Below are 13299 nucleotides of genomic sequence, written 5' to 3'. Positions count from 1 at the left end.
ATGGGGGTTGGAAATCACAGCTCCAGACATGTGCAGTGATGGCAGAAATTTAAACAGATACCCTAAAAATAGTTAATTAGAGACAGGACTATAAAATTTAACGAGGTCCAGATGTTCTTGGGAGGCATCCTGTCCTTGAAAATACCTTGTCAGTAATTTATGGCTCTTAGTTAGGTTTTCATGCCCAAAAACTGACCAATGGTTTCAGAAAGTACCTTACCCTATGCCTTCCTTACCCAATCCCAAAACATCAGGACATGAACTCCCCTGATTACAGTGTTTCCCCTTTAAAAGTTCTACCTTCCCAGGGCTCCCTGCCATGATTTCTGCACCCACCTTGCCGGGATGCTGAAAAGGTGTTGGTCCAAACTTGAGTTTAAATTAAAAACCCTCATGTAATTTGCACCGGAAATCCAACTCCATGAATTCATTTGGGTACCAGGAACTTGGGCACAACAACATAAAATAATTAACTAATTTAAAAATTATAACGGGGACTAGAGAGGTGTCTCACAGTTAAGAGAAGACTAGACATCAGCCAGGCAGTTCACAGCTGCCTGCAATTCTAGCTGCAGAAGCTCAATGCCCTCTCTGGTCTCTGTGGGGAAGCCACACACACATGGCACATACTCCCTCTAAAAAAAAAATTATACAAACAATAACTCAGAAAACAAGCAGTAACTTACCTGTAGGTTATCTAGACGAGCTTGAACCCTTTTGGCCTGAATCTCCATCTTCCTGTTTTCTTCACTTACTTCATTTAGCTAAGGAAGGAGAAAATTACACATTTCAATAGACATTGTAAACTATTTTGATATGAAGGATTTCTCAATGTATTATGTAATCTTTCCAAACACTTAACTGAGCAGTGTAACAAAAAAGACAAAAAAATTTCCATTTTACTCTAGAATATTAACAGTACCCAGGAAATTTTACATTTTATAAAAAAAATTGCAAAACTCCTGTGAAGGTCGGTGACGTCTGTCAACAATCTGTAGTCGTAGACTATGTAAAAGCTCTCAGCTTGAGTACAGACGCAAGGTCACCAGCTGCCTCCTCCAGCTCCTGCCACGTGACTTTCCTACCCCGATGGAGTGCCTCCCTGAACTTTGAGACGTAGCACAGTTCCTGCCTTTGCTGGGTATTTCAGCACAGCAAGAGGAAAGCAACAAGGATGATGCCTAGGGTCTGAAAACCCTGATGGGATATGCTTTGGAAGAAAATGCACTGGGAGACCAACAAGCAGTCCCCGCCTACACTTAACTATCGACTCATTCTCTTCCTGCTGCCTGTTGATCAAGATGTAGAACTCTCAGCTACCTCTCCAGCACCGTGTATGCCTCCATGACACATACTTCCCGCCATGACAATAATAGAATAAACCTCTGAACTGTAAGCCACCCCCAATTAACTGTATTCATTTACAAGAGTTACTGTGATCATGGTGTCTCTTCACAGCAATAAAAACCTAAGGCAATGGGTATTCTACCTGTATGATGTCTGGGCACCATAAGCATGCAGTGCCTGGAGGGCATCAGATTCCCTAAAACTAGAGTTACAGACAGTTGTGAACCTCCCTGTGGGTGCTAGGAGCTGAACCCAGTCCTCTGGAAGAGTAGTCAGGGCTTATAATCACTAAGCCATCTCTCCAGTCCCCGTGCTTGCTGTCAATCTAGTAAAGCTCTTTTATTTTCATTTTTCAAACTGCCAAATATATCAGCTATTTGTCAAAATAGATGAAAAAGAAGCAAGGATTTAAATATTTTATTTATGTTTACAAGAATCTTACAATAAAGCTAAGAAATTTAATAAAATTCTAGCTGAAATGATGTAAGACTGACTTAAATTTCTTAAACATAAGCCCTAAGTCTTAGCATCTAATACACATGAAGTAGGTCTTACCTGTTTTCTTAGGTTATCATTCAGTTCTCTCAGGGCATCAAACGAGGACCTCATTCTCTTGTTCTCTTTATTCTTTTCCTTAAGAACGTCTGTTAAGTGTTGGACTTCTGTGCTGTGTTGCTAAAAGAGGGGGACATCTGATCTAAATAGCATCTTAAGGCCCACCATGCCCAAGACCCTGAGTTAAATTCCCACAAAAATCATTTAAAAATAAATCAAATGCTACTGAACATAAGTTAACTAAAAAAACAGAAATCCTTCTATCATAAAAACTCTAATCAATGTATTTAAGCATAGGTGGAAGATAGTGTGTGTGTGTATGTAGTATGAGTATGTATGTATCTATGTATCTATATCTACATATACATATACGTATAGATATATAGATATATATGCCTAACTCTAACCAAGAAAGTAAAAGGCTTGTATAATAAATATTTTAAGACATTGAAGAAAGTAATTGAAGAAGATATCAGAGGATGGAAAGAGCTCCAATGTTCATGGATTAATAGGTTTAATATTATGAAAATGGCCATCCTAGCAACAGCAATCTACAGATTAAATGCAATCTGCAATCCTCATCAAAATTCCAATTCTTCACAGAAATATTTTAAAAAGGCATCTTCATATGGAAACACAAATATCCACCATAGCTGTGGTGATATTTTGTTTGTGTTTTAACAAATAAATCTTGCCTGAAGATCAGAGTGCAGAGCTAAACCACTAGAGGCCAGGCAGTGGTGCACACCTTTAATCCCAGAATTTGGGAGGTCGAGACAGGAGTGATATGGCTGGGTGGAGAGAGGAATAGAAGGCAGGAGGAAACAGGAGCTCACTGCAGTCTGAGGATGCAGTCTAGGCAGTCAGTCTGAGGATGAAGAGGCTGTCTGAGGATGCAGTCTAGGCAGTCAGTCTGAGGATGAAGAGGCAGGCTGTCTGAGGATGCAGAATGAAGAGGCAGTCTGAGGACAGGATCACTCCTTTGGTCTGAGCATTGGTAGAGGTAAGAACTCTCGTGGCTGGCTGCACTGCTTCTCTGATCCTTCAGTTTTCACCCCCTAATATCTGACTCCAAGTTTTTATTATTAGCAACAATTAGAATTCATGCTACACATAGCTAAAACAATCCTGTATAATAAGAAAACTGCTGAAGGTATCATCACCTCTGACTTCAAGTAATACTACAGAGCTATCATCATAATAATAATAAAAGCATAGTGCTGGCATAAAAACAAACTCATTGATTAATGTAATCAAACTGAAGACCCATACATAAGTTTGAGTATACATGAGATCTCAATGACACACTTACTCCAACAAGGCCACACCCACTCCTATAAAACTACACCTCCTAACAGTGCCACTCCCTTTGGGAGCCATTTTCTTCAAACCACCACACCACTCTTGGGCATTGTGCTGACTAGTTTTAGGTCAATTTGACACAATCTAGAGTCATCAGAAAGGAGGACGCCTCATCTAAGAAAATGCCTCTCTAAGACCAGGCTGTAAGAAAAACTGTAGGGCATTTTCTTAATTAGCAACTAATGGGGGAGGGCCAAGCCTACCGAGGGTAGTGGTTCTGGGTCCATAAAAAAAGCAGGCTGAGAAATCATGGAGAGTAAGTCAGTAAGGAGCATTCCTTCACAGTCTCTCTATAGACTCCTCCCCACAGGTTCCTGCCCTGACTGAGTTCTTGTCATGACTTCCTTTGATAATGAACTCTGATGTGGAAGTATAAGCCAAACAAACCCTTTCCTTCTCAAGTTGCTTTGGTCATGGTGTTTCATAACAGCAAAAGTAACTCTAAGAAGGGCACATACCCAAAGAGCTCTACATCCCACTACAGAGATGCTAGCTCAACCATGTTCACTGCTGCTCTATTTATAACAGCATTAAGGGCCATTAACAAATGAATAGATAATGAAAATGTAATACATTTACATAGTTCTTAGTATTTCTCAGCTGTTAAAAAAAATTAAATCATGAAGCTCACAGGTAAATGGATAGAGTTGGAAAAATCATTCTGAATGAGTAAGGCAACCCGGACCCAAAGAGATAAATGTGGTATGTATTCTCTTATACATGGATGTTAACTTTTAAGCATTCAATGGGCATGTTACAATCTGTATAACCACAAAAGTTAAGGAATTAGGGGGAAGAGAAGGAAGTCCCAAGGAAGAGAAAATAGAACGTATAGTTATGGAAAGACAGGGAAGAAGGAGGGGACTGGAATGGGAGAAATAAACAGAGAGGGTAAGAGAAGGGTAAAGGAAGGAATCCAGAGAGGGACAACTAACCCTGAGGGCCATTTAAGGAGTCATACGAAACCTACTACAATAAAAGCTTCTTAAAATATATACATATATAAATGAGATCACAAAACAATGGGGGAAACAAAGCCCCAACTAGACATCTCTCACCACCAAGTGAAACCTCCAGTGCCAGAAACGGGTTACAACCCAAAACTACCCAGGGTATTGCCGAGGCTATTGATCGCTCTCCGCAAACAGACAGAAAGGTTCCACTGCTAAAGACAACGACGAATTTCACTGAACGCACAGAAGTCATGCTAGCTCCTAACTAGAGCTCCACTCCTACTGACCGGTGTTCATGGTACCAGAAAGCACTGTGCATGCTACCAGAGGACAGAGGTAAATACCAAACTACCAACCCTTTAATCCACAATGGTAGCCTGTCTACATGATACGCTGGCACAATAAAGGCACAAAAGTTGTGGGTATAACTAACCACTATCTGTCTGGATTTAAGCCCTCCCCAAGAGATGGAACTCTTGAATGTATTGGCACAGGAGATTACTTTCTGAATATAACACCACTAGCACAGACATAGAGATTGACAATTAATAAATGGGACCTCCTGAAACTGAAAAGCTTCTGTAAGGCAAAGGACACTGTCAATAAGACAAAACAGTAGCCTACAGGATGGGAAAAGGTCTTCACCAACCCCATACCTGACAGAGAGCTGATCTCCAAAATACACAAAGAACTCAAGAAACTAGACATCAAAAATTCCAAATAATTCAATTCAAAAATAATGTACAAATCTAAATAGAGAATTTCCAATAGATTCTCAAATGGTTGAGATATACTTAACTGTATATCAGTGTCCTTAGCCATCAAGGAAATGCAAATCAAGACAACTCTGAGATACCATCTCACATCTGTCAGAATGGCTAAGATCAAAACCACTAACAGAGCAGATGTGGAGTAAGGGGAACACTCTTCAACTGCCGGTGGGAGTGCACACTGGGAATCAATATACCTCAAGACCGAGATATACCAATCCTGGGCATGTACCCAAAGGATGCTCAATTATACCACAAGGATACTTGCTCATATCAGTATATTCGCAATAGCCAGAACCTGGAAACAACCTAGATGTCCCTCAACTGAATATAAAGAAAATGTGGTACATTTACACAATGGAGTATTACTCAGCTATAAGAAATAATGACATCATGAAAATTGCAGGCAAATGAATGGAACCAGAAAAAAAAAATCATTCTGAGTGGGGTAACCCAGACCAAGAAAAACAAACATGGTATGTAGTCACTAGTAAGTAGATATTAGGAGTAAATCAAAGGTTAACCAGGCTACAATCTACAACCCCAAAAAGGTTAGGTAACAAGGAGAGCCCACAGACAAATACATGGATTTCCCTGGGAAGGGGAAATAGAAGAGATCTCATAGGTAAACTGGGGGTAGGGGCAGATGATGTGGGAAATGGGAAAAGGATGGATCAGGTTGGGTGGTTGGGGGTGAGGCCGAGAGGGAAGAGTAATGAAAATGATGTCTTGATGGGAGGTGATTTTAGGGTTAGGGAGAAACCTGATGCCAAGGAAACTCCCGGAATCCATAAGGATGACCCCTTAAGCTGGTGTTTGGGAACCTAGGTAGCTTCCTCCTGCCTCAACAATGTGCCATGTTTTACTGACACCCATAGGAGGCCTGCCCCTTTCTGAACAGAGATGAAGTGTATGGGGGAGGGTGTTAGAGAGGAGGTGGGGGAAAGGCACAGGAGATTAGGAGGGAGTGGAAACTGTGATCCGGATGCAAAATAAATGAAAAAAAATTAATAGAAAAAAGAAGATAGAACTCATGCCTGACACTACCAAGGTAGCCAAGAACCTAAGATAGGAAAACCAAATACTATTATTGTTTGGCTAAAGGAATGTAGCAATAAAATGACTCCTAATGACATTCTGCTATACTCTTACATGCTCAGCCATCATTAGAGAAGCTTGCTCCTGCAGATGGAAACTAATGAGAGCCACACCTGGACAAGGTGCAGAGACTGAGAGACCCTGGGACACTCAGTCCTAAATGGGATGTCTTTATCAAACCTCTCCCCTCAGGGCTCAGGACCTATGAGGAAGGGGAAGCAGAAAGACAGTAAGGGCAGTGGGGATGTGATGGGGGAAGGTCATTGGTTAATAAAGAAACTGTTTGGCCTGATAGGTTAGAACATAGGTGGGTGGAGTAAACAGAACAGAATGCTGGGAGGAAGAGGAAGTGAGGCAGATGCCATGCCTCTCCTCTCCAGGGCAGACGTGATAAAGCAAGCCGCCAGGTCAGACATGCTGAATCTTTCCTGATAAGACTGGTGCTACACAGATTACTAAATATGGGTTAGGCAAGATGTGAGAATTAGCTATTAAGAGGCTAGAACTAATGGGCCAAGTAGTGTTTAAAAGAATACAGTTTCCGTGTAATTATTTCGGGGCATAAGCTAGCCAGGCGGTCGGGAGCCGGGTGGCAGGAACGCAGCCCGCAGCTCCTTCCACAGGTGGAAGATACCAAAGAAATGGTGCCTTCCAGACACAAGACTGGCACGCATATGAACTTACAGTCTGTGGTAGCATGTACAGGTCCTAACACCCAGAGGGTAAGCGGACCCGAGCCCCAATCCTTAACCCAGAAGCTATTATCAACTGTCAACCAGCCACAACAGAAAAACTGGTTCAGTCTCACTGGATATACAAACAACACTTAAGGGCAGGTCCCACAATCAGCAGTAGATGGTGAACACAATGAATTCAGTGATGTTTTTAGAGATTTTTTTTTTTTTTTTTTTTTTTTTGGTCTCATAATGCTTTGTTTGGGAAGGTTTTACCTTACTGGTCTTTTGCTTATGGTTTCATGGTTTGTGTTTTTATGTTTATATGTGTCTCTGTATGTCCCTTCATGTATTTGTTTTTCTCATGCTTTTTCTTTATTTTCTATTTTCTTTTTCTGTTTTTTTTTTTTAATTTTTATTTGCCTGTTTGTTTCCTAAAGAGAGAGAGAGAGAGACAAAAAAAAAAGAAAGAAAGAAAGACTTGAATTTGGATGGGTAGGGAGGTAGGGAGGACCTGGGAGGAGATGAGGGAGAGAAAACTATGATCAAAATATACTGTATGAAAAATATTTTCAATAAAAAAGAAAATAAGGTGTGTATGAGTGGGTGCAAAGGGGGAAGGAGGTGAAATAAGTAAATATGACAAAACTATTAATAATTAATGAAACTAAGAAAAAGAATTACTCTATAATCAAATGCTGTGTAATTACCTCCTTTAGAATTTGATATCTTGTCAGAACCTCTTCTTCAACACCTTTAATTCTGCTCAAGGCAGTTTCATGTTTGTAGAGCAGCTGTTCTCGTTCTGCTAAGAACCGTTCTCGGTTTTGAAGTTCTTCAGCAAATTTCTGCTGTGATGCGGTTTCACACTACCAAAACACACAAGTTAAATAGTTTTTCTTAATTAGTTCTGCAATTATGCTTTAATCCATTGACACTGTTTGAATCAAATGGTTTTTGCCAATGTAAAATAATGTGGTCACTCTGGAACAGTCTGGTAGTTCCTCAAAAAATGTTAAACATAGTGACCACCTGACTTCAGCATTCCAACAGAAAGAAAAGCATATGTTCATACAAAACTTAAACACAAATGCTCACAGCAACATCATCACAATAGTCTAAAATGTAAACAACCTATAATTAGTTAGTCTGAACTGTTGACTTGATACCACTATAATTACCTGGAAGGGTGTCTTAATATAGAATTACCTAGATCAGACTGGCCTGTGAGCATGCCCATGGGGGACTGTACCATTCTCTTGGCAGGGGTCCTGAGCTGTATAAGACATTATGGAAAGCTAGACGGGTAACGCGTGTCTATCTGCTCTCGACTGTGGATATGATGTGACTAGTTGCTTCTTAGTTCCTGCTGCCTTGACTTCCTGCTGTCATGGACTGCATCCTGGGGTGGCAAGCTAACAAACCATTCGCTCCCCTCTGCTGATTTCTGGCGGAGTATTTTATCACAGCCACAGAAATGAAACCAGGACACAGCCCAATGTCCAGCAATTAATGAATACTGAAAGAAAATGTGGTATATAACAGCAATACTTAGCAAGAAGAAGCATGGGCGGATCTATGATTCAACAGAAATGAGCTTTAAAAACACATTAAGTGAAAGGACCCAGACACAAGTTATACTACACACCACAGGACAGCATGTGTAGAATACCCAGAATGTACAAACCGAAAGAGACAGGAAGTAGATCAGTGGCTGCCTCTGGGGGATGATGAAATATTCTAAAATTGGTTGGGATGGAATGCGACTCCATGAGTATAAGAGATCTCCTGGGTAAGCGGGGGGGGGGGTGTTGAGGGGAGCAGTAAAGGGGAGGGGGAATGGGACGGTTGAGGTGGGGAGGGATGGAGAGGGAGAGCAACGAATGAGAGATCTTGATAGAAGGAGCCATTATGGGGTTAGGGAGAAACCTGGTGCCAGGGAAACTCCCAGGAATCCACAAGGATGACCCCAGCTGAGACCCCTAGCAATAGCGGAGAGGGGCCTGAACTGGCCTTCTCCTGTAATCAGATTGGTGGATGCCCCGGCTATCACCAGAGTCTTCATCCAGAAACTGATAGAGCCAGGTGCAGAGATCCACAACCAAGCACCAGGCTGAGCTCCGGGAATCCAGTCGAAGAGAGGGAGGAGGGAATATATGAGCAAGGGAGGTTAAGATCATGATGGAGAAATCTGCAGAAACCTCGGAACCAAGCTCGTGGAAAATCATGAACTCTAGACTGACAGCTGTGGAGCCTCCATGGGACTGAACTAAGTCCTCTGCATGTGGGAGACAGTGGTGAAGCTTGGACTGTCTGAGGGCCCTGGCAGTAGGACCGGGATCTGTCCCTGGTGCATGAGCCAGCTTGTTGGAGCCCATTCCCTATGGTGGATACCATGCTCAGCCTTAATGCAGGGCAAAGGGACTTGGTTCTGCCCCCAAATTAATGTGTCAGATTTTGTTGACATCAGGCATTGGTCGGCCAGCCACGGATTAAGAGTGGAAGCAAGAGGCAGTAGGGATAATTTAAGAAAAACTGACAAGAAAGAAGCCAAACTAAGAACAGTCATTTATTAGTAAGAATAGGTCTCTCCGTGTGTGTATTTATTTGGGAGAAACACACCCACCCACACACACCCTTTAGATAGAAGCCCCATAGATAACATGATTGCCTACGTTTAGAGTTGAATTTTGACAAGAGACTTCTTACACTTAAGTACTTATAGCAATGAATTTATAATGTCTTCAAATTAAACACTATATATCAGCACTTTTTGTTTTCTATCTTAAGGATGGGCTGGGCTGAAAACAAACACAAGAAACGTAAAATCTAAAGACATACCTCCCGGTAAACTACCGCTGCTTTAAATTTTCTCTCAGTCACTAAGCTTCCCGTTCAACAATCCTATAAATTAAGCCTGTCCCTTCTGACTTCTTGACCTGTGTATGTATAACTCAAATCCTTATACTGAAGTTTTGCAAATAGTCTTAGAAGACAAACAACTCTGAATTCCCAGTTCAGCATCTGTTTTTACCTGCAGTTTCAGATGGATATGAAGTAATTCATCATATATTTCATTTATTTGATGCGGAAGTAAACTCTGCTTCTTTGACACTTTGGATTTTGGATAAATGACCTGTTTCGGAGGAGAGTCAACGGAATCGCTGCAACGTTCAGTCTGAAGTCTTGATGAGGCTAAGTTAGTCGGCAGGGCATCTGCAAGAGTTTTAAATTTTCTCAGAGAAATCTTCTGAGGGAGTTGCTTTAAATAAAGCTTACAGTATTGTTTAAAAGTCTGGAAAGAATAATATGGCAAAATGATAAAATATCAGATTTGGATTTGTACTTTGTGTGATATTCCTGGTGAATCTGAGATTGTTTCGGACTTAACTGTAATGTGCATGGAAACACTCACGCACTAAGTAGCCCAGGCCAAGATAAGGAGCAGCAGGGAAGCCAGCCATGGTGATCTACAGAACTTGCTGAAAGCATCAGGGTTGCTCAAATCCTCGGAAGTCCTTTCCACAAGGAAACATGAAAAGGAACTAAAGATATCATAAAAGCTCAGTTTATCATAGACTTACTTGGATAGGTTTTGAAAATAGAAGAACACAACCAGAAAATGGTATTTCTCTTCTCCTTTAATACTAAGCACAGCAAGCATCTTACGGTTTATAAAATTTCAGAACACAGAAATACACAGATTCCTGAGGTGTAGTTACTGCTATGAGGTAAGCATGACCGACTCTATGTGACAAATTCCTATTTATGAGCATTTCCCTTACCTTTTTCTATTTCTCTGAAGGACTGCTTTGTTATTTCGGAGGCGCCATCTCTATGATCATCTTCAAATGATTCTTTTTCTGTTTCCCATTTCTTTAAATTATGAAAAGAATCCAGTTCGTCATCTAGGCTTTAACAATACATATATCAGAAATCCGGAATTCACTACAACAACTGACAAAAGAAGAACTGCTTTTCAGACAGTGTCACACACACAAGGAAAATGTAGGTATCATTGTTAAATACAACAAAGATGCATGTGAAACGCACATGCATGCAAAACTAGGTCAAAAGCCCTGAAGCAGCCGGGCGGTGGTGGCGCACGCCTTTAATCCCAGCACTTGGGAGGCAGAGGCAGGCGGATCTCTGTGAGTTCGAGACCAGCGTGGTCTACAAGAGCTAGTTCCAGGACAGGCTCCAAAACCACAGAGAAACCCTGTCTCGAAAAACCAAAAAAAAAAAAAAAAAAAAAAAAAGACAAAAGCCCTGAAGCCCGCTGTAAGTGTCTTCCAACCTTCTCTGCACATTAAACAAACCTACTTTAAAACAATTTAAAAGCTGTAGAATGCTCTGTGGCTGCCAAACTCTTCTGAAACCCAGCAATGCAGATACCCTAGGCATTGTTATCTAGTTTCGTTAAGATGATTAACAGTTAATGTAGAAACCAGAATCAGAACCTCATGTTCTGAGATTACCTCAGGGCAGAATGGCTCACAAAGGACCATAATGTAAGTTACAAACACATTTGATCATTTTTTCTGGTAGTACTTTCAAACACATTAAGAAGAGGCGAGACTTTCACATTATTTTCAGTTATCACGGTACATATAAAATGTCCACCAAAGAATGAACATAAGACACGAAGGTTGTATGGTTGTGTATAAAGTACCTACGGGCCCCAGTATTGATATCCCAGAATCTCTGAATGACTGGTTTACAAGTATGCCAATTTCTTTTTTTTTTTTTTTTTTTTTGGTTTTTCGAGACAGGGTTTCTCTGTGGTTTTGGAGCCTGTCCTGGAACTAGCTCTTGTAGACCAGGCTGGTCTCGAACTCACAGAGATCCGCCTGCCTCTGCCTCCCGAGTGCTGGGATTAAAGGTGTGCGCCACCACCGCCCGGCTGCCAATTTCATTAACAGGTTAACCCACTAATTATTCCTTCTTACTAAATGAGCTTTTAGGAAACATGTTTTTCAAAGATGCATCTTGTCCTGGTCCCTGCTCATCTGTCCCTGGGTCCCAACTGCCGCACTTTCCACCATGACAGTATCACCACAGTCCTAGAATCATGGACTGAATCGGAAACCAGGAGTCAAAATAACTAACACAAAAGGATTTTACATTATCTTGAGCACCCAACGTCTTTGAAATTTCTGGGTATATTATGAATTTATAGCCTATCTCTTTCCAGACAAGCCCCTTTTCTTTTCTTTTTTTTTTTTTTTTTTTTTTTTTTTTTTTTTTTTGGTTTTTCGAGACAGGGTTTCTCTGTGGTTTTGGTTCCTGTCCTGGAACTAGCTCTTGTAGACCAGGCTGGTCTCGAACTCACAGAGATCCGCCTGCCTCTGCCTCCCGAGTGCTGGGATTAAAGGCGTGCGCCACCACCGCCCGGCACAAGCCCCTTTTCAAGTACTAACTAGTTATTTGTGACCTATATCTATCGGCAGGACAGCATACTTCTGGACTAGATTATGATTAAGGGTTGGAGAAAAAAAGGCCAATGGTATAAAACTCTTCAGAGGCTAAAACCTTCAGATTGTAATTTGGAATTGTACCCAGATTTATAAAAACAGCGGCAGCAGAAGAAGGTAGAGAGGTTTGAGTGGGGAGTAGGGGCAGAGGCACAGGGAAAGTAGTAGGGTCAACCAGAACTAACGATGCATGGGGGAAAAAAAGTAAGGAAAGCTAATACTTGATTAAGTTAATTAAAGAATAGAACAGTTCGGGGCTGGAGAGATGGCTCCGTTGTTAAGAGTGCTCATCACTCTTGCACAGGAGCAAACTTCAGTTCCCAGCACCTGCATGGTGTGGCTCACAATCACCCATAACCCCAGTTCCAGGAAATCTAACGCCTTCTTCTGACCTCCACGGGCACCAGGCACACGTGTGGTGCACATATATAAAATGCAGGGAAAACACTTGCACACACAAAACAAATCTAAAAAGGTGGGCATGGTGGTTTAGCCCTAGCAAACTAAAGGAGCCGGAGGATCTCTATAGTCTACAGAGCCAGTTCCTGGACAGCCAGAGCTACACTGGGAGACCCTGTCACACACACAAATAAGAAATAGGGATTGCAGAGATGGCTCACAGCTTAAGAGCACTGACTGCTCTTGCAGAGGACCCAGCTACGTTCGACTCCCCGCACTGACATGGCAGCTCACAGCCATTCGTAACTCCAGTATCAGGGGATGCGACGCCCTCTTCTGATAATCTCAGGCAATGCACACATGTGTTGCAGAGATATACAACTATACAGTTCAGTGGTTCTCAACCTTCCTAACTTTGCAACACTTTAATACAGTTCCTTACGTTGTGGCGACTCTGAACCATAAAATTATTTTAATTGCTACTTCATAATTGTAATTTTGCTAATGTTATGAATCATATTGTCAATATCTGTGTTTTCTGATGGGCTTAGGTGACCCCTGTGACCCCCTCACAATGGTCGTGACCCACACGTTGAGAACTACTGGCTATGCAGTTAAGAGCAGTTGTTGCTCTTGCAGAAGACTTGAGTTTAATTTCCAGTACCCA

The 13299-nt window shown here is 41.6% G+C and overlaps 1 protein-coding gene across 1 annotated transcript in view; it reads right to left on the bottom strand.

Annotated features, from left to right (window-relative positions):
- Ccdc138 (coiled-coil domain containing 138) overlaps positions 1 to 13299 on the bottom strand; it is a 53033-nt gene that overhangs the window by 29241 nt on the left and 10493 nt on the right. Inside the window, exons 5-9 of the mRNA XM_057751150.1 lie at positions 10545 to 10672; positions 9794 to 9975; positions 7470 to 7628; positions 1903 to 2022; positions 687 to 764 (exon numbers count right to left, since the gene is read on the bottom strand). Coding sequence (XP_057607133.1) covers positions 687 to 764; positions 1903 to 2022; positions 7470 to 7628; positions 9794 to 9975; positions 10545 to 10672 — 667 coding nt within the window. The remainder of the gene's footprint in view (positions 1 to 686; positions 765 to 1902; positions 2023 to 7469; positions 7629 to 9793; positions 9976 to 10544; positions 10673 to 13299) is intronic.

This window comes from Chionomys nivalis, chromosome 19 (assembly GCF_950005125.1).
Source record: "Chionomys nivalis chromosome 19, mChiNiv1.1, whole genome shotgun sequence".
Classification (NCBI taxonomy): domain Eukaryota; kingdom Metazoa; phylum Chordata; class Mammalia; order Rodentia; family Cricetidae; genus Chionomys; species Chionomys nivalis.
The sequence above is the reverse complement of the archived record's forward strand: the minus strand, read 5'-3'. Positions and strand labels throughout refer to the sequence as shown.